The 21,159-nt window shown below is 55.3% G+C and overlaps 9 protein-coding genes and 1 non-coding gene across 10 annotated transcripts; 3 read left to right on the top strand and 7 right to left on the bottom strand.

Annotated features, from left to right (window-relative positions):
- Position 1: 1 nt before the first annotated feature.
- AFUA_5G10040 (Zn(II)2Cys6 transcription factor) lies at positions 2-2,480 on the bottom strand (the record flags this gene model as incomplete). The annotated part of the gene is made up of 7 exons (XM_077804830.1): positions 2,149-2,480; positions 1,769-2,079; positions 1,410-1,717; positions 1,283-1,363; positions 630-1,234; positions 400-582; positions 2-353 (listed from the first exon to the last, which is right to left on the bottom strand). Exons 1-7 carry the CDS (start codon positions 2,292-2,294, stop codon positions 2-4), a joined length of 1,986 nt encoding a protein of 661 aa, XP_077660966.1. The 5' UTR covers positions 2,295-2,480.
- A 1,710-nt stretch (positions 2,481-4,190) lies between these two features.
- AFUA_5G10020 (putative sensor histidine kinase/response regulator) lies at positions 4,191-4,769 on the bottom strand (the record flags this gene model as incomplete). The annotated part of the gene is made up of 2 exons (XM_748546.1): positions 4,191-4,504; positions 4,550-4,769. 2 exons carry the CDS (start codon positions 4,767-4,769, stop codon positions 4,191-4,193), a joined length of 534 nt encoding a protein of 177 aa, XP_753639.1.
- Positions 4,770-5,118: 349 nt separating this feature from the next.
- AFUA_5G10010 (GPI anchored serine-threonine rich family protein) lies at positions 5,119-5,919 on the bottom strand (the record flags this gene model as incomplete). Its single annotated transcript, XM_748547.1, has 1 exon — positions 5,119-5,919. One exon carries the CDS (start codon positions 5,917-5,919, stop codon positions 5,119-5,121), a length of 801 nt encoding a protein of 266 aa, XP_753640.1.
- Positions 5,920-8,653: 2,734 nt separating this feature from the next.
- AFUA_5G09990 (transcription factor domain-containing protein) lies at positions 8,654-10,916 on the top strand (the record flags this gene model as incomplete). The annotated part of the gene is made up of 4 exons (XM_077804829.1): positions 8,654-9,135; positions 9,182-9,246; positions 9,290-9,953; positions 10,011-10,916. Exons 1-4 carry the CDS (start codon positions 9,091-9,093, stop codon positions 10,914-10,916), a joined length of 1,680 nt encoding a protein of 559 aa, XP_077660965.1. The 5' UTR covers positions 8,654-9,090.
- A 67-nt stretch (positions 10,917-10,983) lies between these two features.
- On the bottom strand, positions 10,984-13,026 carry AFUA_5G09980 (putative acyl-CoA dehydrogenase; the record flags this gene model as incomplete). The annotated part of the gene is made up of 3 exons (XM_748549.2): positions 10,984-12,592; positions 12,639-12,855; positions 12,909-13,026. 3 exons carry the CDS (start codon positions 13,024-13,026, stop codon positions 10,984-10,986), a joined length of 1,944 nt encoding a protein of 647 aa, XP_753642.2.
- A 266-nt stretch (positions 13,027-13,292) lies between these two features.
- AFUA_5G09970 (oleate hydratase) lies at positions 13,293-15,170 on the bottom strand (the record flags this gene model as incomplete). The annotated part of the gene is made up of 2 exons (XM_748550.2): positions 13,293-14,358; positions 14,416-15,170. The coding sequence occupies 2 exons, from the start codon at positions 15,168-15,170 to the stop codon at positions 13,293-13,295; spliced, it is 1,821 nt and encodes a 606-aa protein (XP_753643.2).
- A 191-nt stretch (positions 15,171-15,361) lies between these two features.
- AFUA_5G09960 (putative GPI anchored protein) lies at positions 15,362-16,759 on the top strand (the record flags this gene model as incomplete). Its single annotated transcript, XM_748551.2, has 2 exons — positions 15,362-16,256; positions 16,336-16,759. The coding sequence occupies exons 1-2, from the start codon at positions 15,775-15,777 to the stop codon at positions 16,757-16,759; spliced, it is 906 nt and encodes a 301-aa protein (XP_753644.1). The 5' UTR covers positions 15,362-15,774.
- Positions 16,760-16,808: 49 nt separating this feature from the next.
- Positions 16,809-19,227, bottom strand: AFUA_5G09950 (uncharacterized protein; the record flags this gene model as incomplete). Its single annotated transcript, XM_077804828.1, has 3 exons — positions 17,933-19,227; positions 17,278-17,873; positions 16,809-17,208 (listed from the first exon to the last, which is right to left on the bottom strand). The coding sequence occupies exons 1-3, from the start codon at positions 18,227-18,229 to the stop codon at positions 16,809-16,811; spliced, it is 1,293 nt and encodes a 430-aa protein (XP_077660964.1). The 5' UTR covers positions 18,230-19,227.
- Positions 19,198-19,310, top strand: tL(AAG)5. The gene is made up of 2 exons: positions 19,198-19,236; positions 19,265-19,310. It is a non-coding gene (tRNA).
- Positions 19,311-19,541: 231 nt separating this feature from the next.
- AFUA_5G09940 (MFS transporter) lies at positions 19,542-21,086 on the bottom strand (the record flags this gene model as incomplete). Its single annotated transcript, XM_748553.1, has 1 exon — positions 19,542-21,086. The coding sequence occupies one exon, from the start codon at positions 21,084-21,086 to the stop codon at positions 19,542-19,544; it is 1,545 nt and encodes a 514-aa protein (XP_753646.1).
- Positions 21,087-21,159: the final 73 nt, after the last annotated feature.

Raw genomic sequence — 21,159 nt, 5'->3', positions numbered from 1 at the left:
ATCACATATTACTGAGCGGTTCCCAGAAGTTGAAAAACGAGGCCTCGTCCATCAGTCCGTCGAGGAAATCGCCGCTCAGCAGCGTCTCCATTGTCGGTTCGCCGGGGAGAGACGCCGGCGTCTCGACCACAACCGGCCCCTGCCCGGTTGGCTTGCTCGTCGTGGACGACAGATGCCGGATCGCCTCGGAGAATATGCCCCGGTAGTACGACGCGGCCGTGTGTACATCTTGCATGACCTTGAGGATCAACATGCAAAAGTCAAGCTTGTTGAGACTGAGCTGCCGCGTGAGAGGATCGTCCGATTTGCAGTTGAGTAGGTGGATGTGCATGGCGGGGACGAGGAGAGGTGGACTGCATCCGATTAGAAACAGCATTGCACGGTAGCGAGGGAACTCACGTCATTGGGCCAGCAAAGTTGAGAAGTTTCTCGCGGGCCAAAGCGTCGAGGATGGTGTTTGTCTGCAGTGCAGCAGCGTCGACTTTGGCGCGTACCGCCGACTGATATATTGTCTGATTGATTGAAGGCACGCCTTCCGGCAGTCGGTTTGTGAAAGGGCGATAGAACGTAATCAGGAATGCTCTTCGCGTTGTTAGTCTGCGGTAATGAGTATGAAGAGGTCGACATACTGATAATGTAACTGCAAGTGGTAGACGGCAAACCGTGCGCACTCGGTCTGGTCAGAGGCACACTCGTGCGGAATCTCGAGAGTTAGAAGCTCCGACTCTATTGCTTCAACTTGCTCAATAGTAGGGTTCGGCCTTTTTGGCTGGTAGCTCAGGGTCAGAACATCCCCCAGGATCTTGGACAAGCGCAGCAGGAGAATCCAATACTCACTTAACTGCGCCAGGTCCTCCGGGATGAACAGACTTGCCACCGACGGCGACACCTCGGATAAGTCACTCATCACATCCGCGGTTGAGGGCATCGGAAGATCACAATCGAGCAGGTTGATCCTCAGCGGACGCCCGAGGGCGAGGCCGAGCCAGCGGTCTCGAAAGAAACATGACCACCATAGGCGCCGCCATAAAGCTCGCCGACGGCCTGTAATGGATGGATTAAACTTGACTGCGTCAGGATCGCGATGGAGACCCATGATCTGGCCGAGGTTGATTGCAATGCCCGTCCAGTACCAGGGCTGGGCGTGGTTGTTCATCTCCGAGTGCCAGAATCCGAGTAGCAGGGCAGATTGCATCTGCGTGATTTTATCATCGCCCCCATTATTATACATACACTGTCAAGGTCATAAGTATAGGAACCTGAAGAGATTGATAGAGAGTACCTTTGCACGGGAGTACATGGCCTCCTTCATCTCTTTCCGGGAAGAGTATCCGGCGACTGTGCAAGTCTCGGCAGGAATAAACTGATCAGTGAGCGAGATGATGTGGTTCCCGTGGGGAGATACTGACATTGACTGCCACAAAAAAGATGCTCCACAAAAGCAGCAAATTCCATTCGGCTGGTCGGTCATGCTGCTGCTCAAACTTCAACACCTGCGCAGCATCCACCACCGGTAGAATAGGATGCACGTGGTGGAAATAAGCACGAAGAAGCTCGCGACATATATCACTGGATGGCAATGTCAAGCATCCTTTGAACTTGAGATACTCGACATCTTGAGCGGTCAGACTAGGATGCGACGATGGCCGGAAGACATGTCTGGGGACCGCATGTGTGGCTAAAACATCCAAAACCGCAGAGAATCCCAAAGATTCGCCTACTACAGTTAGCTGTCTCCGAATACATTGGGTCATGCAAGCAAGCAGACCAGTGTATATAGGCATATCATTTGCTTCGGCATCCCGGGGCGCCAGCGAAGCCGTGGCAAAGTCCGCCGCACTGCGCTCTTCGTCTTCGATCCGGCTTTGCTCGGAATACGGGGTCGTAGTTCCTGTCGCAGCCGTTGGCTCTGAGACAGCCCGTCCGGACTGCGACATGTCCCTGGCGAGATTCGAAACCGTACGGCCACCGACCGTCTCACCGGAACCGACTTGGGATGTCCTGTCGTTCCGCCTCGGGCTGGATCTCGGATGAGGAAACGCGCGAATCTCGCGCAATGGTTGATTCCTTGTCTGCTGGCTGTGACAGTCAGGAAATAGCCCTTTTTGCATGATATTATTTCACTTAGTGCCCTAAGGATGTACATACGTCCCTCGTCGTTGCACCACTGTGCACTCCAGCCCATCCTGGGAACAATTGATGCACGGAATGCCGGTGACAGTAACGGTGCACCGGACTTTGCGACGACGGCATGCTTGGCATGCAACTGCAGAACGATTGCGACGGCCAGACATGTTCGAGACTCGATATCATCTAGATTCCGTACCAGAGGCTATGAGCCTTTGGCTGCCGAGTGGTTGTGCTGCTGTCATGGAGTCAGGCCGGAAATCCCTTGCCGAGGTAGAAGAATGCCGCCTGAGGCATCAACAGACTGCTTGGAGCTGCACTGAGAATTAGGGCCCACTCGGTGATTAGAAACCCAATGAGATTGACATCTTGTGTGAATGGGATGACGATCTTCCTCGGTTTTATTTTGCTTCTCTGCTGAGGGCTGTGTATAGTCTGACCTCTCGCACGGCTTCGCCCTGATGTCAAAGCCCAGATTCATTGCGAATGTACCTGGGGAAACAGCAGAGAGAGGGATCAACCTAGGGCATATTGTAAAGCTCCGGAAAGTCGTCAGTGGTTTGTTCATTGAGTGCTTGAGGTTATTTGTTTAAGATTGGAATTTGACGCAGGTTCCTAGCTGCATGGGAGTGCTAAACTGATATAAGCCATGTTATATACGACCCTTCTCATGAGAAAGCCCCAATGCTCATGCTCCTCATCGTAGAATTACATGCAATACATCCGACAGAATATACTGTGATACTCTCTTTTAGATGCACAGCAGAAAAAGCGGACGATGCAATAGATCATATGCGGAATGCTCTAGTTGTGGACATCATAGGCTGGGTGCCGAATGATGAATATGAGGCTTCGCAGTCAATAACTTGTAAGATAGGTCAAGATGCTTAAAGCGGTCGAGACAAACGAGATAGAATGAGAATCACATTCAGAACCACTTTCTGTTTGGCGACTTGATAGAAAGACCTGAGTCTAGTTCCTTCGTATAATAATCTTCGCCACGGCGCAGTCCTTCTAAGTCAATGATTGTGTATAGCTGGTCACACACACTACCTACTCACCACGTTCTGATATTACTCGACTTCACGACAGGGCTAATAACGACTCTCCGTTATGCCGTGCCTATCTGTACACGAATGAGGTACCATCGAGCCTCAGCTCAGAACGTCGAACGAGGTTCGTAAGCTACCAGCTCTGAGGGACTCTCAGTATATGGTTCTGGCAGTCTTTGGGTGCGGTATTTCTGTCTGTGTCCTTGGTATAGTTAGGCTCAATAGAAGATGATGCGCTGTACCGTACTGTGTCCCAGTTTCAATGTTTGCACTAAAAACCCGGACTGTTGGCCATCGCCGGGTGGTGTTAAGTGAAATTTGGGCCAAATCCGTAGCAAGTGGATGCCTGCAATAAGCATACGATGCTACGGGCTGCTCTGGGAGATGGTTGTTTCATTGCTGTAAGGAGCCATCTGGTCTGGGCGGATCTTCCATTCTTTCTGGATGCAGGGGTATGGCTATAAAAAACAAGGAGAGTAGGATCAGGTATAGCCGCATATATATATATATATATATATATGGTTATGTGAGACCAGAAGATAACAGTGTATCCAAACAGGAAGAACTAACTATGAGGAGATTCACAAACCCTCATTGCAGACGGCCAACGCCTGGTATCAATATATACAATTGCTACTGGGACCTACTCCGATCCTTTGAAAGCCAGCTACTCGATCTTGTCAGTCAGCTCATCCATCTGTGTTGACTATCTCGTTTTTCTGGTGTATGTGCAGTGGAACTCTTAGTGTCTGTGCTATTTTGGCCGTGTGGTCCTTCTCCCGTCTTCGCAGGCGGGATTGATCTCCTCGATACAAGTCACCTCGGGGTCCTCCGGGATGGCGGGCGGGGTCATCTGGTGGTTCTCGTCGGTCATCTCGTCGCCCAGCGACAGGATCCTCCGGCAGGCCTGGTCCTGCTCAGCCGTCGGGCTGGTAAGACGCCTCTCCACGCCTTCGCTTTTCCGGACGGCAAAGACGAACCCAAACGTGCTGCCCTCGTCTTCCTTGGAACTCATCCCGATCTCGCCCCCGTGCTGATGACACAGCCGCCGACTGACAATCGTCGCATGCGTCTCCTCCGGCGTGCTCTGCCCCGTCCCGGATCCGGTGCACCGCGTTGAGAATGTCCTCGGTGCAGTGCAGGATGGCGGAGAGCGGGTTCCGTACTTCGTGGCTGATCATGTCGATGAACCGCTCCTGCTGGGTCTTGCGCTGCTGAACTTCCTCGGCGATTTGCCGCTGGGAAAGCTCGGCGGTCTTTTCCTGGGTGATGTCGGCGATAGTGTAGATGGCGCCGCCGGCGCTGGTGAGGCCGAAGAGGGCGCGCTCGTCGAAGCCCATCGGGCCGAGGGGTGAGTAGCCGTCAGGGACAGTCATCGTCGCGGGTGCGGTACTGGATGCAGAGGGGCTGCTGGGCACGGGAGGCGTCGTGGTAGGCGGTCGCGAGGCGGTCGTATTCGTCGGGATGGACGGATTGTGGCCAGCAGTCAAAGGAGCGCAGGTCGCGCTTGGTCATGAGGTTGCGGAAGCGGTGGTTGGCGAAGATGGCTTCGTCGCGGTGGTTGCGGATGGCGACGCCAGTAGGCAGCATGTCCGCCACTTGCTATGCGGTAGATGCTGAGCGAGGGCATTGTGACGGGTCCATATCGTCTGCTGCTGGGGTCAGTCTGGCACATCATCTACCTTCATCGCGACCAAAAATTCGATATATGAAACGACGAAAAGAAATCAAGAAATTGGGACTATGGATGATAATGATTTGCAGCGGCGACGTCACTGCAGCCACCACGACGATACCGTGTTTCATACCCAGGGTCTATAGTCAACCATAACATAGTATACTTGTATTTCATATCCAGGGGGGGGGGGTATATTCAGGTAAAACAGTCATTAGCTATTAGCTACATACATAGCACCACTCGGGCTGTGGTCCCATCGACTTAGAAAGCCATCACGGCGAACGCTCCCACTACAACCGCTCCCAGGCTGATCGCCTTGCGGTCTCCTCCGCTCGAGAGAGTGGGCGAGGGGGACGGGGTGCTGGATTGGCTGGGAGAGCCAGAGGCACCCGACGAAGAGCCGGCAGAGCTGTTAGGAACAGATACGACCACAGTCGAGGTGGGCACGTTGGCGGTGCTGCTCTGGGTGACGAGGGTAGTGGCGGGGGTCTCCGAGGCGGTAGTGGTGGAGTCGGCACTGGCCGAGCCAGAAATCGCGGTAGTCGTAGGAGGAGTAGTCGTCGTCGTCTCGGGCTTGCCAGTGGTCGAGGACTTCGAAGAAGAGGACTCCGTCGCGGAAGAAGACTTGGTCTCGGTGGCGGTCGGGCTGGTCGAAGACGACTGGGAAGTCGAGCCAGTGTAGCCAGGGTTGGAGATACCAAACTGGGTCGAGTACTGGTACTGGCCGGTGCCTTCGACCACGAGTAGCAGACCGTAGTGGGTGGTGTCGGGCTCGAGCGAGGTGCTGGGAGTCCAGGAAAAGCTGCCGGAGTTGGGGATGCTGTCGGCCAGCGTCTCAATGGGCACCACATTGGTGCTGGGACCGCGCAGGAGCACCAGCGAGACCGGCCCGGTGGTAGTGGGATCCCATGTGATTGTGTACGGCTTGCCAGCCGGGACCAATTCGTTCAGGCCGGGCTTGAGGATGGCATTTCCCGTGGGGTCCTGGGTGTAGTCGGGCTTGGTCGCGGCCATGGCGAGAGCCGCCAGGCAGGAGACGACAGACGCAATGGAGAGACGCATTTTATTCGTAACCGAAGGAAGGACTGTAAGATGGTGCTGCTAGAGTAAACTGTGGACTGCGGGCAATATGGCTGCTGCAAAAGAATGGACGATCTATATACGATCGGGGAACGAGCGAAGGACAACCGGACGACGAGAAAGAAGAAAAACTCAAACCACCACCGAAGGCGAACTCGTCCTCTTATGAGGGAGGCTATGCCCTCCTGGACCTGAGCCAGGCTGAAGCGACATGGCTGTTAGGCTCTGTCTAGTGGTGGATGTTGCGGCTCTTGTCGATGCGACTGATGTTTTGGCCCGAAATCGCGTCAGCCCCAGTGCGTTAGCGGGAATTTTGGGCTCGTCCGAATGGCTATCAGGGAAATGGTGGAAATTGGACTCTTGGGCCTCTTTGGCACTATCCCCTGAAGTGTCTAGCGAGATGGACTAATTCTTGATGAATGGATGAAATGAGCTGAGTTGGAGCCGGCGCCGCGCGCACCAGACTCGAAAGATTTAGACTAGGATATCGCCGTCGGAGACCACCAGATCAGCTGTTATTAACGGTAGTCTAGCCTTGTGGAGGTGACTACACCGTAAGGATGTTGGCCAGACGGAGTACTCTCTCACCACATATAAACATCTGAACCTCTTCCACGGGCAGGATTCAGGAGCACGACAACGTCCAGTCCATGTCACATCCTACTTGGCAAACCGACTCCCCTCTGGTCATTTACCGGCCAATCCGGCGCCAGTCCGCCAGTCTTCCGGGAAATGAGGTTACATCTCAGGCGCCGCAGACGAGCCAATTAGCCGTGAATGCTGTCAAGAACGTTGGTCCTGTTTTTGCACTAAAACCCGGAGGAAACACGGCGAAAAACTCAGACTTAGTCCAATAGTCCAAGGGATCAAGTGGACCGGACCCAGCAACAGGTAGGTAAGCCGCCCAGTCTGGATGCATCCGCCAGCAAAGCCAGGAAAAGAAGCTATTAATATGATTCTTAATCTGCTCGTCGGTCAATGCTCGGCTTCTCTTGCTAAATGGGGCGCCAGGACAGGCAACGATCGAGCAATGTGTCTTGCGGGCTGCGTTGGAGCCTCGGCCTCTCGCAGCCTCCAGAGATCAGATTTTATCCCCCACCGATGAAACCGCAGCAAATCCCTAGGACCGTGACAAAACACTGAACCCTTCACGGAACCTGGTCAGGGTGAACCCAGCATAACCCACTCTCCTTCTGACATTGTAAAAGCACAAACCCGCACAGTCAAGGCTCTAGACCCCTAGAATGGCCCTTTGTGGTGGCTTGGCACGTTGGTAATCAGCCGGATATCGGCCTTTTAGGCACAGTCCACCGTCAGCTTTCCACTCTGTTCCCTGGTTCACAGTAAACTTCAAGCCTTGACAAGGACGGAAATCGAGACACGGGTGGCTCGGGGACGGCCCCTTCATCGTTGAAGCGGGTTGAAGACATTTATCGACGCTTACCCCCTTTGGAATTACTGCACGAAAAGGTACAGACAGGATGAATGGATGGTGCCATGTCGAGAGGATATGGCAATATCTCTACAGGTCAATTCCATATGGATGCAAGGCGCGGTGGAAACATTCTTGCTGCCATCCTTCAGAGTGGTATGACCCCAGACTGGCCTGAGTAGTCAGTTCTTCTACTCAGTAATCCTGGAAAAAACAGATCACGTTCTCAAAATTCATGGAGGGAAGATAACTCGAAAGCAACATTAGATCATGCTCGAAGACGTACGGAAGGCAGTGATTGTTGGGATACTATGGCAAGATAGGCTTTGTTGGAGTTATTCCAGCTTAATGTCGTCAGCTGCATCAGGCAGAGGCAGGACTACGAGACTTGATGGTAATACTCGAGGCTTCCTTCAGCTGCTCTATATAAAGAGTTACGTAGTTCCTCACAGAGAGAGTAGGGGTGCATGACCACCGTGCAGGAAGAGGATAGCACATACCAAGCACTAGATGGAAAGAAAATCGTGCAATGATATGAAGAAAGTAGAACTCGAATCTCATCTATCTATATGTGAAAGCTTACTGCTATGGCGGCGGCCAATACGAAATACTAACTAAGATGGCGAGATTTGTAGAGAAATGCGGCATCTAAGTGTAGGACTTATAGTAACCAGGTAGTTACTGTACATCGCTAGTTTACACTTACTCCTTCAGCAAAGACTAGTCTCTGACTTTTGCGTCCATCGCTGTCGATTCTAGTAGCATGACCCCCCCAGGAAGACAATTTACATCAACACCGTGAGGAACAACTAGACAACTAGTTAGACAAGGCATCTAGGCACAGGGACGGGTGATGCACGACACACCTGAAGTAGTTCCACTATAGTAGCAAGAACAAGGAACCTGCCAGTGAGTCGAGGACGCTTGCAAACTGCAGATTGGCAGATCGCTTGCTGGTGATCAGATTGGTTAGACAAGGTAGGACAAGAAGATGCAGTCTGATTACTACGATCAAGTATATGCCATTGCATCATGGTGTCCGACACATCCCTGGTTGGATAGCATCAGGCTACCTGGTCAGTATGTCAGAGCCCAGAGTGATGTCTCCTTATAAGCTGTTGTGCAGTCCGCATTAGTCTATAGATCAAGGAGGTGGTCTTCACATTCTAGATGTAAACGTCGCATGACAACCTCTTAGCCTATAACCTATTTGCTCGTTGAAGAGTTTTAGCGGAGGTGCACAGCGACTGGGCATCGAGTCCAGCACTATATAAAAACAACAGGGACTTTGATGCAATGCAAACAGTATCCTCTACAGTCTCTCCTTCAATTTGGTAACCGGAATCATGACTATATGCATCAAAAGAGAACCCTATATTTGCACTAGAGTACTAGACTACGAGTCCTAGGTACTTGTCTGAGATGCCTGGCATATGCAGCACCCGGAGGATTACGGCATGAGGAACAAGCTTGGAACTACACAGTATAACGATCATCACCTCTTGCGGTCTATCCCAGAACAATATCAGTGATCCTTATTTCTATCAACATTTCTATCAACATGATACTGAACAGACTTAGAATGATCCTGCATTTTGATTGGTGCCTTGTTCGGCCCACTTGTTTCCTCGGCAATCGCCGGTTACCTGGACCTCATTTTCGGTCCTTCAATGATATCAACTGATTGACATACGAAGAATCGGGTGGACGAGATATGGAATATGCCCGCCGTCATCAGAGCATGCATTATCTGTCACAAGAGAAAGGTATGGAGGATGCCCAATCATTCCGTGCACCTGTTAACCGCAGCAGGTGAAATGCGATCTGGAGAAACAGCAGCCATGTAGCAACTGCGTCAAAGCAAAGGCCGAGTGCCTGTAAGCCTCTCCATTGTCAGATCGTCCTCTACTGACCCAGCAGCCCGTTCACCCGCAAACGGAAGAGAATCACCAACAGCCTGTCCCCCTCCCGGGAGGACCCGCGCACCGCATACAGGCCCGCCGCTGCCCTCTCCGCTGAGAAGAGCTACAGCGGCCGCAGCGAGTATCTCAGCGGCAGTGTCCCCTTTGACGAGACCCTGGTCCAGTCCGGCCACGATGCCCTCGACACCGACAATCACGAGGACATGCAGCTGTTCCAGCACCAGCGAGTATTTGATCTCCCGCCGAAGCCCGTCCAGCGGCACCTCATCGACTGCTTCATGCGGTACTGTGCGCCATGGACGCCGATCATCGACCCACAGTGGTTAACCGCGGAGACTCCCTCGCCGCTGCTGTTGCAGGCCGTCTTGCTCGCGGGGAGTCGAGTGTCGGCGCCGTCCGCGGACGTCTCGAGCAAAGACTTCTACCGCAAGGCGAAGCTGCTCTACTTCTTCGGCAGCGGCAACAATTCGCTGATTTCCATTGTGTCAGCGTGCCTGCTGCACTGGTACAACCCCGTCGGACCGGAGAAGGTCTCGACGGACACGAGCGGCTTCTGGATCCGCACGGCCGGCGCCATGGCCTTTCAGATCGGACTGCACAAGGAGCCGGCCGCGCATGCAAAGGACCGGGGGCTGCGCAGGAGGCTCTGGTGGGCATTGGTCGTATGGACAGATCCCATCCGCCGACACTGAAAAGCCGTGCACTGACTGACCGCAAAGGTCCGCGATAACATCATCTCCGCGGGGACCGGCCGCCCGCGGACCATCAACCTCCGCGACAGCGACGTCCTCCCGCCCCGCGTGGACGACTTTGACATCCAGAACGACAAGGCCCAGCTCTTCGTGGCGTACACGACCATCTGTCTCCTGCTCGGCGACACCGTCGAAGGCTGTCTCCGCCAGACCCTGTCCCTGGACCGCCGCAGCCAGCTCGAAAACGCTCTCTACCGCTGGATCAACCAGGCCCTCCCGTCGCTCCGCGCCGCCGCACCGCCCGACCCGCTCTCCTCGACGCACGAGTTCGAAGTCAACCAGCTGCTCGTCGTCTACCTCGCCATTCTGATCATCCTGCACCGCTCGCCCACCCCCAACAGCGTCCCCTCGGCGGCATCGCTCGTCGCCGCGTCCGGCATCGCCGGTCTCTTCGAGACTTTCCACCAGAAGGACCAACTGCAGTATCTCGGTCCGATCTTCGCCCTGTACGGGCTCAGCGCGGGGCTATCGCTGCTTTCGGCGTACCGATACGAGCCGCTGAAGGAAACCGCCGAGTATGAGCTGTCCACGATCAAGCTCTGTCTGCAGACGCTGTCGAAGCGCTGGCGCTCGGCGGTGGGCCCGATCCGGGCGTTGGACCGGCTGACGGAGCAGGTGCGGCGGCAGCCCTTGTTTGAGGGAAATGTGCCGAGTCTGGGCCCTGGGTTGGTGGATTTCTTCAATGGGATTGACCGACGCCTGTGTCGGCAGTGGGGGGTGATCCAGGGGGAGAGGATGGTTGCTCGTCCGGTCTCGACTCTGGAGACGGCAAAGCACGACGTGATGCCGTTTGACGGGTATATGGACATCTTGGACCAGAACTGGGAGGGGTCTGGGTTTGACTGGAGCGGGTCCTGGTTGTTGGATATTTGATGGACTGTACATATATGATTATGATGATTGTGCCATGAGGTATCACTAATAACAAACAGCATGCTAACTACAGCTTGTTCGTCTTCAGAGAACGATGGCCGGCCACCTGGATCGCAGGCAATTCCTGGCCCCAGACAATCCGGCAGTCCCATCTCGCATGATCTTTCTCGTCCGCGTCTGCCTCGGCCGCGTACGGCTTCACAATATCCCTGTGCACCGTGTCGCCGACGCCTCCTTCGCCGGCCAGAACCCACCGACGAGCCACCTCGGCCGCCACCGCATCCCCATCGCGCTCGGCATCCAGCGCCAGCAAGGCCCCCATCAGAATCCACGCCAGGGTGAACATGACTCGCCGACCATCCGCCAGAACCGATGCCACCTCCCGGGCCGCCTTGCCCTTGAACGCCGTCCAGGCCATCCCCAGTGCGTGCGCCACCCTCTCCCCCCGGATCATGCCCAACACCCGCTCCACCCACGCAGCAAACACCGCGAAGTTCTCCCTCGCCAGCAGAAACCGGACCATCTCACTCGCCAGCACATTCGTCGTCCCCTCCCAGATGCTATTGACCGCGGTATTTCGCAGCAGCCGCGAGACATTGAACTCGGGCTCGTCCGGCTCATCCATATACCCGACCCCTCCCATCGCCTCCTGGCACTCCTGGATCCCCACAATCGCCATCTTGCTGATCACCGCCTTGGACACAGCCGTCAACGCCCGGAAGACCACGGTCGCGTCAGCCCCGTTGGGCACATGCGCCGGCACGGCTGCTCCAGGGTCCCCGGGGTTCTCAACCACACCCATCACGGCCACCGTGAAGAACCCCAGCTGCATCGCCGCCCGCTGCCGCACCTCCACCTCCGCCAGCAAGCGTAGATGCATCGGAATCAACCACAGCGGCTCGCCGACCGTGCTGCGCGCGCGGGAGAACGCCCGGGCGATGCTCAGCGCCCGGCGCCACGCACCCAGCGAGCCGATGAAGGTGTGCGTGCGGGTCACGTTCAGCAGCGGCGCGATCGTCGCGACGCCCTTGTCGCGCGGCCCGACGAGGTGCGCGCGCATATCCCGCAGCTCCAGCTCGGCGGTGGGGAGCTCCTTGGTCCCGAGCTTGTTCTTGAGGCGGTGGATGCGGACCCCGTTGGTGACTTCGCGGGGGGCTTGGTTGGGGCCGGTGATGGTGCGCCGGAGGGGCGCGAGGAAGGTGCTGAGTTTTCCCGAGGGGGCGGTCTTGGCGAGGAGGAGGGTGACGTTGGCGTCGGTTGCGGAGGAGAAGAATTTGAAGCCGCTGATGCTGTACTCGCCTTCTCCGAGGGTGCCGAGCGGGTTGTTGTTGGTGATATTGTTGTTGCTGGCTGTGGAGGAGGCCGGGACAGGGTCGTGGGTGGCCCACGTTTCGGTGTTTTGGACGTCGCTGCCGCCGGCGCGTTCGGTCATCCATTGGCCTGAGGTCCAAAAGTCTTCGTTGCGGGAGGTGAGACGGTTGAAGACGACCCGGAAAGGATGGTCTTCCGGGAAGGCGTGTTGCTGGAGTTGCTGGGAGAGGATCAGTGCGGCGCCGTCGGTCATGGCGACGGGGCAGGAGGTCAGCCCTGACGAAGGCCCGTACAGATAATTGACGGTATATTGGACGAGACGGCGGGAGGCGCCGTAGCTCGGATCGTAGCCTAATGCCACCACCCTGCTTTCGTTAGTCCTGCACGTAAGACAAGACACAGCGCCAGTACCCATGTCGAGCTCCCCATCGGCTCAGCTGCTTCCAGCCCTCGCTCGTGACCAACCGGTCATAGTCGTATCGCTGGCCCCAGACGTTATATCCCTTGACGTACGGCTGGTGGCGCTCGGCGTCGGCGCTCCATTCGCGGATTTGAGGCGAGATGGCTTCCTCGCCGAGCTGCGTGAGGTTGGACTGAATGGATTGATAGGTCGATGATGGAAGGTACCCTTGGACGTCAGCAGTTTGTATTTCTCATCTGTTGCAGAATCACATCACTCACATGAAAGCAGCCGATGGAGATTGGCATCGGTTGTATATGTATTTTGCAGCGGCTCCGGCGTGGTGAAGGAGCCCCGGTCCGCAGTGGCAGGCTGCGATGAAGTTGCTGGATCCATCATGTCTATCAATGGCTTGTCGCAATGCAGGGAAATTGGTTACAGAAAGAGTGTCTGGGGATGCTGCGGGGACTAAAGGCTTAACTTAAGTATCACCAACGGACCGAGGCATCTGACACTCGGTAACCGCACTTGGCCCGGTCCAATCACAAGGAATTAGGACTGACCATCAGGAGATCCACTGTCTCATGCGATACTGTTGTATACGGCTTATTTCTGGCCTAGCGAATTATACTATGCATTGTGGAGACCTACATTCTGGAGACTTACTAGTCCTTCGGAAACCCCAGCAAACTCACCGTAGATCCCTTCTTCGACTTCTTCATCTCCCTCTCCAGCCCCATCAGCTGGTGCACTGCCATCTGCGCTCCTCGCACCATATAGTCCATGGTGACCATCTCGTCGGGGATATCGACAAACTGCCCGATGAGGCCCATGTTGGACATTCCGGGGGGAACCACCTGCGGCCGGTCCCCGTTACTCCTCGGGAGTAAGACGGCCGTCAATCGCGGCATCACACATGGCACGGTGATGGTCTGAGGCAGGATTTCGTCGACGGGGAGATCCAGCTGATGCAGAACCTCCGTCAGCATTTCCTCGCCTGAGCAGGAGAGCATCTGTTTCTTGACGAAATCCCCGTGGTTCTCTGGCTCAAGAGCATAGCCCCAGAAGACTCGCACTCCGTCCGGTTGATCCGGGAACAGCGGTTGCCGGGGCATATTCAACGTGATCAGCCAGTTGCTATCTCTCAGAGTGACTAACGAGCCCGTTGCAGGGTCATCGCCGATGATCGCGAGCATCTTCTCGAACACAGCGGGATTCTTGGCGGTGACGGTAAAGTATGCCACCCGGGACTCCCGCAGTCGCGTACAAAAGTTGTATGCGTTGCCGAATTTGGGATGCTTGCTTGCCAGCTCCAGCCACAGCAGCCAGTTGTCGTCGAGGTCTTTCTCGATCTCCATCATCTCTAGCGAGGGCGGCTTTGTGTTTGACCCGTAGGAAGCACCGGACAAGACAGATCCCAAAGAAACAATTATGATATCTTGCGGGCCCAGATCAATGGTGACCTCGCGCTCGCGTTTGTATACGGTCCGCAGGGTTGTCACGCGAGTAGGCTCCTGTGCGGGCTCGACGATGATATCAGTCGTGGTCGTGTTGAAGCGAAAGTCAACCCCCTGTGCCTGTAGGAAGCGCGCCACCGGGGCGACAACAGACTCATGCAGGTTGAAGCGGAGTCGGTCCAGGGGGTGAGGATGATGCGTCTGGATATCATGCGGGAAATGCTGGATGAGACGGCGGAACTCGACGGCACTGTGACAGGGCCGGAAACCAAACCTAGCGTGGTATCGTAGTCAACATCCTGACTCCTTTGGGAATCCATGCAGAACCTACAGCGTCGACGGCACCAGCCAGTACTCCGTCCTGAAGAACCCCTCGGAGAAATGGTCTTGAATGCGGGACCGGCCCAGCCCATCCTCCGCCCTGGACGACAGCCGGAACAGATCCATCCGATCCTTGACCCCCAGATGGAGTCTCCGTCGTCCGATCCGCTCCAGACCGTTCTTCTGCCGAGCCAGGAACCTCGTCCGCGAGGCCTTCTTCGACACATGTTCTTCAAAGTACTCCCGGATATCGTCCCAGACGGTTTTCCCGGGCCGCTCCGACGGCACCAGCGCGAGTAATTCCTCCATTCGATTGCCGCAGAACTGAGGCATACATTCCGCGCGAAAGTGGTAGCCCGACTCGGCGTCGCCCTTACTCACTGATCCCGCGCCTGGCTCGCTCAGTGTTTCGAGGATGTGGATTCGTGACGGAGGCACCTTGGCTTCTCGGATGAGGTGTACGGCCGCGGTTAACGAGGCAATCCCGCTCCCCAGAATCCAGGCATCGAGGGAATCGGGGTCGCGAGAGACCATACTAGGGACCGGGGTGGATGGGTATGAGGAGAACAGAGACGTCGCTCGTGACGAAGGACCGGACATTTTGTATCCGGTTGGGATGATTCTGTGAAGGCAAGAGTTGATCAGTGAGCCATTAGACAGCAAATTTGCGTTGTATGATCTGAGTTCTCCTTGTGGCCTGACTTGTGTCGTCATACCGCGGCTCTGGCTCCACGGCCGAATGCGGAAATCAAAAGCCACTGTCATGATGCAACACTCATGGTTCTAGCCGAAAAGGCCATTAATATTACCATAATAGGTTAGAGTTGTGGTATTGTGGTATACATATTGTCGCTTGCTTTGCTTGGTGCATAGAGCTGAACGCTTGGATATAGGTAGACTAATATAGGGTTAGTCCTGGATAGCACGCCATGAAGCAATTCAACAGCAGATGCAGTCTAACTTAAAGTATCTATAGTATCTATGACTACAAATTCTACCTTAGCTCCCGAGAATTGCTCTCTGATGCTATTTCGACATTTGAATGTCTACCCGACAGCCTTGCACTGCCGATCTGTTGTCTCCACCGTCTAGCTGCACCTTAAATACGATCTTCAGCGAATTACCATTGGTCCAGCGTGATCATTGTGCTACTTGACCCTGAAGGATCTCGTATAGCTGATCCGTAGAGCCAATCAGCTGAGCGTTTACATGCAAGAGGCTGGATGTCCATCAAACAATCTGCATGGCTGCAACTAGACCGCTGAGGCTCAACCGCCTATAAACATGAATAACAACCCTAGCTCCCATTCTCAGCCCTTTCTCCGCAGTTTCTCTTCTGCTCTGCAACGGACATACCCTTGCAGCCAAAATGAGGCCATTGTCCATACTCCTCGTCGTGTCTGGGGCACTCGCCCTGAATCCCCTCCACCCAGTCCGCATTCCCAACAACAACACCCTCGTCTCCGAACTCACAACGGACATCGTATCCGATCCGCTGGCCAAGCGCTGGACTTGTCCATCAACCTGCTCCACCAATATCTGCTGCGAGAATGGGCTCTGCGTCTGGTCCCTCAGCGACGTCTGCTGCGGCAGCTACTTCTGCAACTCTGGCGAGAGTTGCTGCGGAACCGGGTGCATGCCCCGTGGCGCAGACTGCTGCGGCGTCCAGGGGTACTGTCCCTCCGGCGAGCGATGCATGACCGTCAACGGGAAACTGGGCTGCTGTCCCAATGGGGATTGCTCCAAGGAGGACACCGTGAACTATTACACGGAGAAAGAGTATACCACGACGTACGATACGACGACCTATACCGCGGTAAAGTACAGATGGTATTCATGGACAGTGACCTGGTATGACCCCTTCGCCGCTTAAAATAAAATAAAATAAAATAAAATAAAGGGGGGGGGGATAAGTGACTGACTGAAACAGGACGTACTGGGTGACGTTTTACACGTACTATATCCCGTCGACGGCTTCGATTCGCACATCGACGGTCACCACTACCTCGACGATTGTCTCGGTGAAAGCGACGGACAGCTCGGACGCTTCGAGCTCGTTTACGCGGCTGTCGGCGACAATGAGCTTCTATACACCTGCCAGTGCGACGAATCCGGTGACCCCGACGGATGTGACGGCGGCCAGCATACCGACGATCGTGTCGGGGGATGATGGCCGCAGTAACGGCAATTCGGGCAGTGGCGGTAACGGGGGGGTTGGCATTTCGGTCAACGGGGTCATTGGAGGGCCGGGAGGTGATCTCAATGCTGCCAATGCAACCCGCAGATTTGGATGGGAGACCGCGTTGACTCTGTCTATCGTGCTGGGAACTGGACTTTTGATGATATATCTCTGAGAACGGTTGCATTGACACGAACTATACATACCACTACTAATGCTATAGCTTAATGAAAGGGCGACTCGCCGGTCCTCTGCATCCTCAACTTCTCCTTGATCTCCTCCAGGCTCTTCCGTCCCTTGCCCTCAAAGTACTTGGGCCCAACATCGGGCGTGTAGTATCCCCGCGGATAGAACCTGTCTCCGTCGTCGCCAGGCAATGGCAATCCCATCAGCCGCTGCACCCATGCCAACGGACCCCATCGGTTCCACAGAGTCGGCCGCACATAGTACGGCATCCCGTTCCACACCTGCACATGGTGTCGACCATACTCATTCGGCTTCTCCGTAAACACATCGCGACGCATCAAGTACGGCCGCGGGAGAGCAAGATACCGCAGGTACAACCGCCGGATCACCACCGCAGCGTTAAACACCGCTTTGATCACCCGCGGCGGCGCATCATACCTACCAGCAGAGCATCATCAGCATCAGCATCAGCGTCATCCAGCCTCAGTAGAAGGGAATAAGACCAACATCATAGCCTCCCTCAACCGCTCATCCATCACACAAGTCGCAACACTCACCCCCAGGCCCCTCACCCACCCAGGCATCCCATAAACCAACACATCCATCGTCTTATCCGCCACCACCCGATTCGCCTTCGCAGCCTTCATCTTCTCCGCCTCATACCGCTCGCTCCAAGCCCTTATCTCCTCCAACCACTGCAATCCATCCCGGAACCCCCCCTCCCCCGGCTGCCCACTAGGGAGCGCCGCATAGCTAATCCCCAGCGCATCCCCCACACTCTTCCAGTACGTGCCCACCGCGCATTTCTCCAGCGCGCTCAACCCCCGCCACTCGTACCGCTCCACGAACCGCACCGGCTCCAGCGCAAACAGGCTAAGCGTGTACAGCATGTCGGACTCCAGGATCTTGCCGCTGGCGCGGTAGCCTGAGTGCAGGAGCTTCGTGCGCGCGAGGGCGGTGATTGCCCGGTCGGAGGTGGGCTCGAAGCCCATGAATTCGCCGATGAGGACGCCGGTGTCGGCGTAGCGCTTGAAGCTGGTGGATGGGTTGGAGAATTGGGAGGTGTGCAGGAGGAGGGTGGAGATGGTGGGGATGCCATAGGTCTACACCTCAGTTAGTATTAGATCGATACAGCGGCGGGGAAAGCTTTGGGGGGGAGTACGCGGAAGAGAGCAAACTGCAGGGCTTTCAGCGCGGTGAATGGGAACTCGAGCTGGAGGATTCGCTTCTGAATCGCCCAGGCGTCGTGGTCGGTCATGCTGGCGAAGGATGCCCGGGTTGAGTACTTGTGGTATTTCGCTTGGATGCTGCGGAGGCGTTGGAAGCGGAGGGATAGGGTGAGAGTGAGGTAGGCTGTGAGGCATGCTGCGGTGTAGAGCCAGGGGTGCTGAGCGTATAGTTTGAGGAAATGAATGCTTTGATGCTGGAGTGCGTGAAGAGTGAGCTGGAGTTTATCCATGGCGAGGGATGATGGATGATGGATGATGAATGATGACTGTGTTGCTCCGGCTGATAACTCTGCTCATGAAGGGCTAGCTGATTTATACATGCTGTACCGGCACATGCAAATGTAGGTTATCCATTCAATCAGCTCTATCTCAGCCATGTCTCATCGGATACGATCCAAGGTTGCCAGGTCACTTCTGGACGCTCAGGATCTGAACCTCTCGGTTGAACTAGGTTCTATCTTCACATGATGATGAACACTGCCACGGCAAGATGAACAGTAGATGATTGCGGGGTAGATCGATCGTCGTCCTTATGCTTATAGAATCATGTATTCATAACTTGATAGAACAGCTATGTCCAGGACCTGGTATTTCGACCATCATCCAGGTACCGAGGCTGCATCCTCCAGATGATGCAAAAGACAGACTCAGACTCGGATCGAACGCTCCGATATCGTATGACGGGACCAACGACCCGAAATTTAGATGATCGACATGAATATCCTCAAATTGGCTCGTTCAGAGTCAGATGAACAGCTCACGGAGGTACTGGGTAAGGCTGATGATCCATGCGGGGTATGACTAGTCCAATATCCGGTATCCGGGGTGCTGATCACTTATGCGACAGTAGATGAGCTCGGTTGCACGGCATGTCTCTCTTGCGCATTGTCAGTGGGCATGCCAATCGGCTGCGTTTTCAATATTGTTGAATAACGAAGTATTTTCTGCGCATGTGGCAGAGGGAGACAACCGGGTTGACTTGATCACTTGATGTCCGCGACGAGATCTATACTGTCGAAGACTAGAACCGCGAGGAAAAGTATGGTGGCAGATGAAATGATAAGCGTCTGCAGTGTCACCATCAGAATCAGGTCAACTACTCCGTATGACGGTTCTGATGCTCCTACAGTGTAGGATGGTTAATTTCCAGCGACTGGCTAAACCTATATATTTCAATAAGCATCATTCAAGTAATCAAGGCAAGATGGCCGAGTTGGTCCAAGGCGTGAGGTTAAGGTCTACCTTAATATCAAACTCTCCGAGTTTCCTCATCATCGTATGATGGCGTGGGTTCGAATCCCACTCTTGTCATTTATTTTTTTTCTACGTTACCTTACGCAACCATACAGTTCGCTATTTTTTATGGATTTAGTCCCTCAGTTAAAATAAGCCTGTCCCTGAGTCTAGTCACGCCTATGCAAGGGATATCTGCTGCCTGACTCGGATCATAGGGGGGCGGGCCTTGGATATGAGTGTATGTGTATCGCGATGGGTTTATTACACTAGGATTAATGTTGCATCTATATCTAAGGTATAAGCTATTTACTTTTCTTCTCCCTGAGGCTCCTTTTTCAGGATACTCTTGACCAGATAGATCACACTCACGGCCACTCCCAGCCCTCCCAGTCCAATCCCCATGTACAGCGCGCCGCGATATCCCAGCAGTCTATCATGGAACGTCTTTCCGCCATGGTTGACATGTACCTCGACCGTCCCCGCAAACCCCAGTCCCAGCGAGATACTATAGTTGACCACCGTCGTGACCAAGGAAGCCGCAATCCCCTGATGCCGGCGCTCCACCGCGTTCGACAGCAGCACTGTGCTCGCGGGGAAAGACATGTCCATGCCCCACGGCGTGACCACCAACGAAACAAAAGTCAGCGCCCAGTAGGTCTGATGCACCGGCGCAATCGCAACAAAGATATTCCCCAGCGTGAACGCCACCATGGCAAATAACATGATCCACCCCGGCCGGATCCGACTCATTAAATACCCGGTCGTGAACGACGCGAGCAAGCCCGAGACCCCCGGCGGCACAAACTGCGCCGCGGCCATCAACGGGGTCTCGCCGCGGACATGCTCCAGGAACAGCCAGAGGTAGTACGTCCAGATGCCGAAGCTGGCCCAGCCGCATGCGACACAGCCCAGCACGAAGGACACGTCCAGCGTCAACGCCTGGAGCGGGATGAGCGGTTTGCGCGCGACGCGCAGCTCCCACCCGAAGAAAAACCCGAGCAGAACCAGCCCGATAATCAGCAGCACGTACACATACGCCGTCGGCCAGCCGACGATGGGCGCCTGGTTCCACGCCACGTTCACGAGAATCAGCCCCCCCACCCCCAGACACGCCCCCACGATGTCCAGCTCCTGCATCCATTCGACCAGAGTCATGCCGTGCTTCTCGCGCTCGTGGTGGATACGCGGGATCACGGCCCATCCCAGCGCCGCCAGGACTAGGCAGACAATCGCAGTCGACCAGAACGTCCACGGCCACCAGGCGAGCTGGCTGAAGAGCGCGGCGAAGACGGCCCCGATGATGGCGCCGTTGGGGGCCGTTGCGCCGAAGATGGCAAAGATCATGTCCTTCTTCGGGCCGGGCCGGTACGTCGCTCCCAGAATCGCCAGCCCGTTCGGGAGGAGCATCGCGGGTCCGAGGCCCTGCGCGGTGCGCGCGAAGATGAACAGCACGGAGTTGCTGTAGACGCTGACGCCGGCGACCATGGACCAGATGCCGAACCAGACAAAGCCGATCACGAACATGGTGTGGTAGCCGAAGCAGTCGCCGCAGCGGCCGAAGAAGAGGATGAAGGTGCCCACTGTCAGGGAGTAGCCCGCGACGAACCAGCTGAGGATGCCGTTGTCGGTGATGTGGAAGGAGTCCCCGATGATGGTCAGCGGGGCCAGTTGGCTACCCAGCCCGGCCTGGGTCATGAATTGGGCCATGCATATCACGAAGATGAAGACCGTTTCCCGTACCGGGGAGAGGCTTTCGGCGATGGACCAGCCCGACCGTGTTTGCTGGAGATCAAGGCCGCCCTCTATCTCGGTGTCACTCATTTTTGGCTCTGGGTCCAAGCAATGCTCCATTGACAATAGAATGAAAATCGAAACTCCATCTCATCTATATCAATGATTGATAAGGGTTTGCTGTATGTACATG

Source organism: Aspergillus fumigatus, chromosome 5 (assembly GCF_000002655.1).
Source record: "Aspergillus fumigatus Af293 chromosome 5, whole genome shotgun sequence".
NCBI lineage: Eukaryota > Fungi > Ascomycota > Eurotiomycetes > Eurotiales > Aspergillaceae > Aspergillus > Aspergillus fumigatus.
Note: the sequence above shows the minus strand (reverse complement) of the source record. Positions and strands in the feature narration are given on the sequence as shown.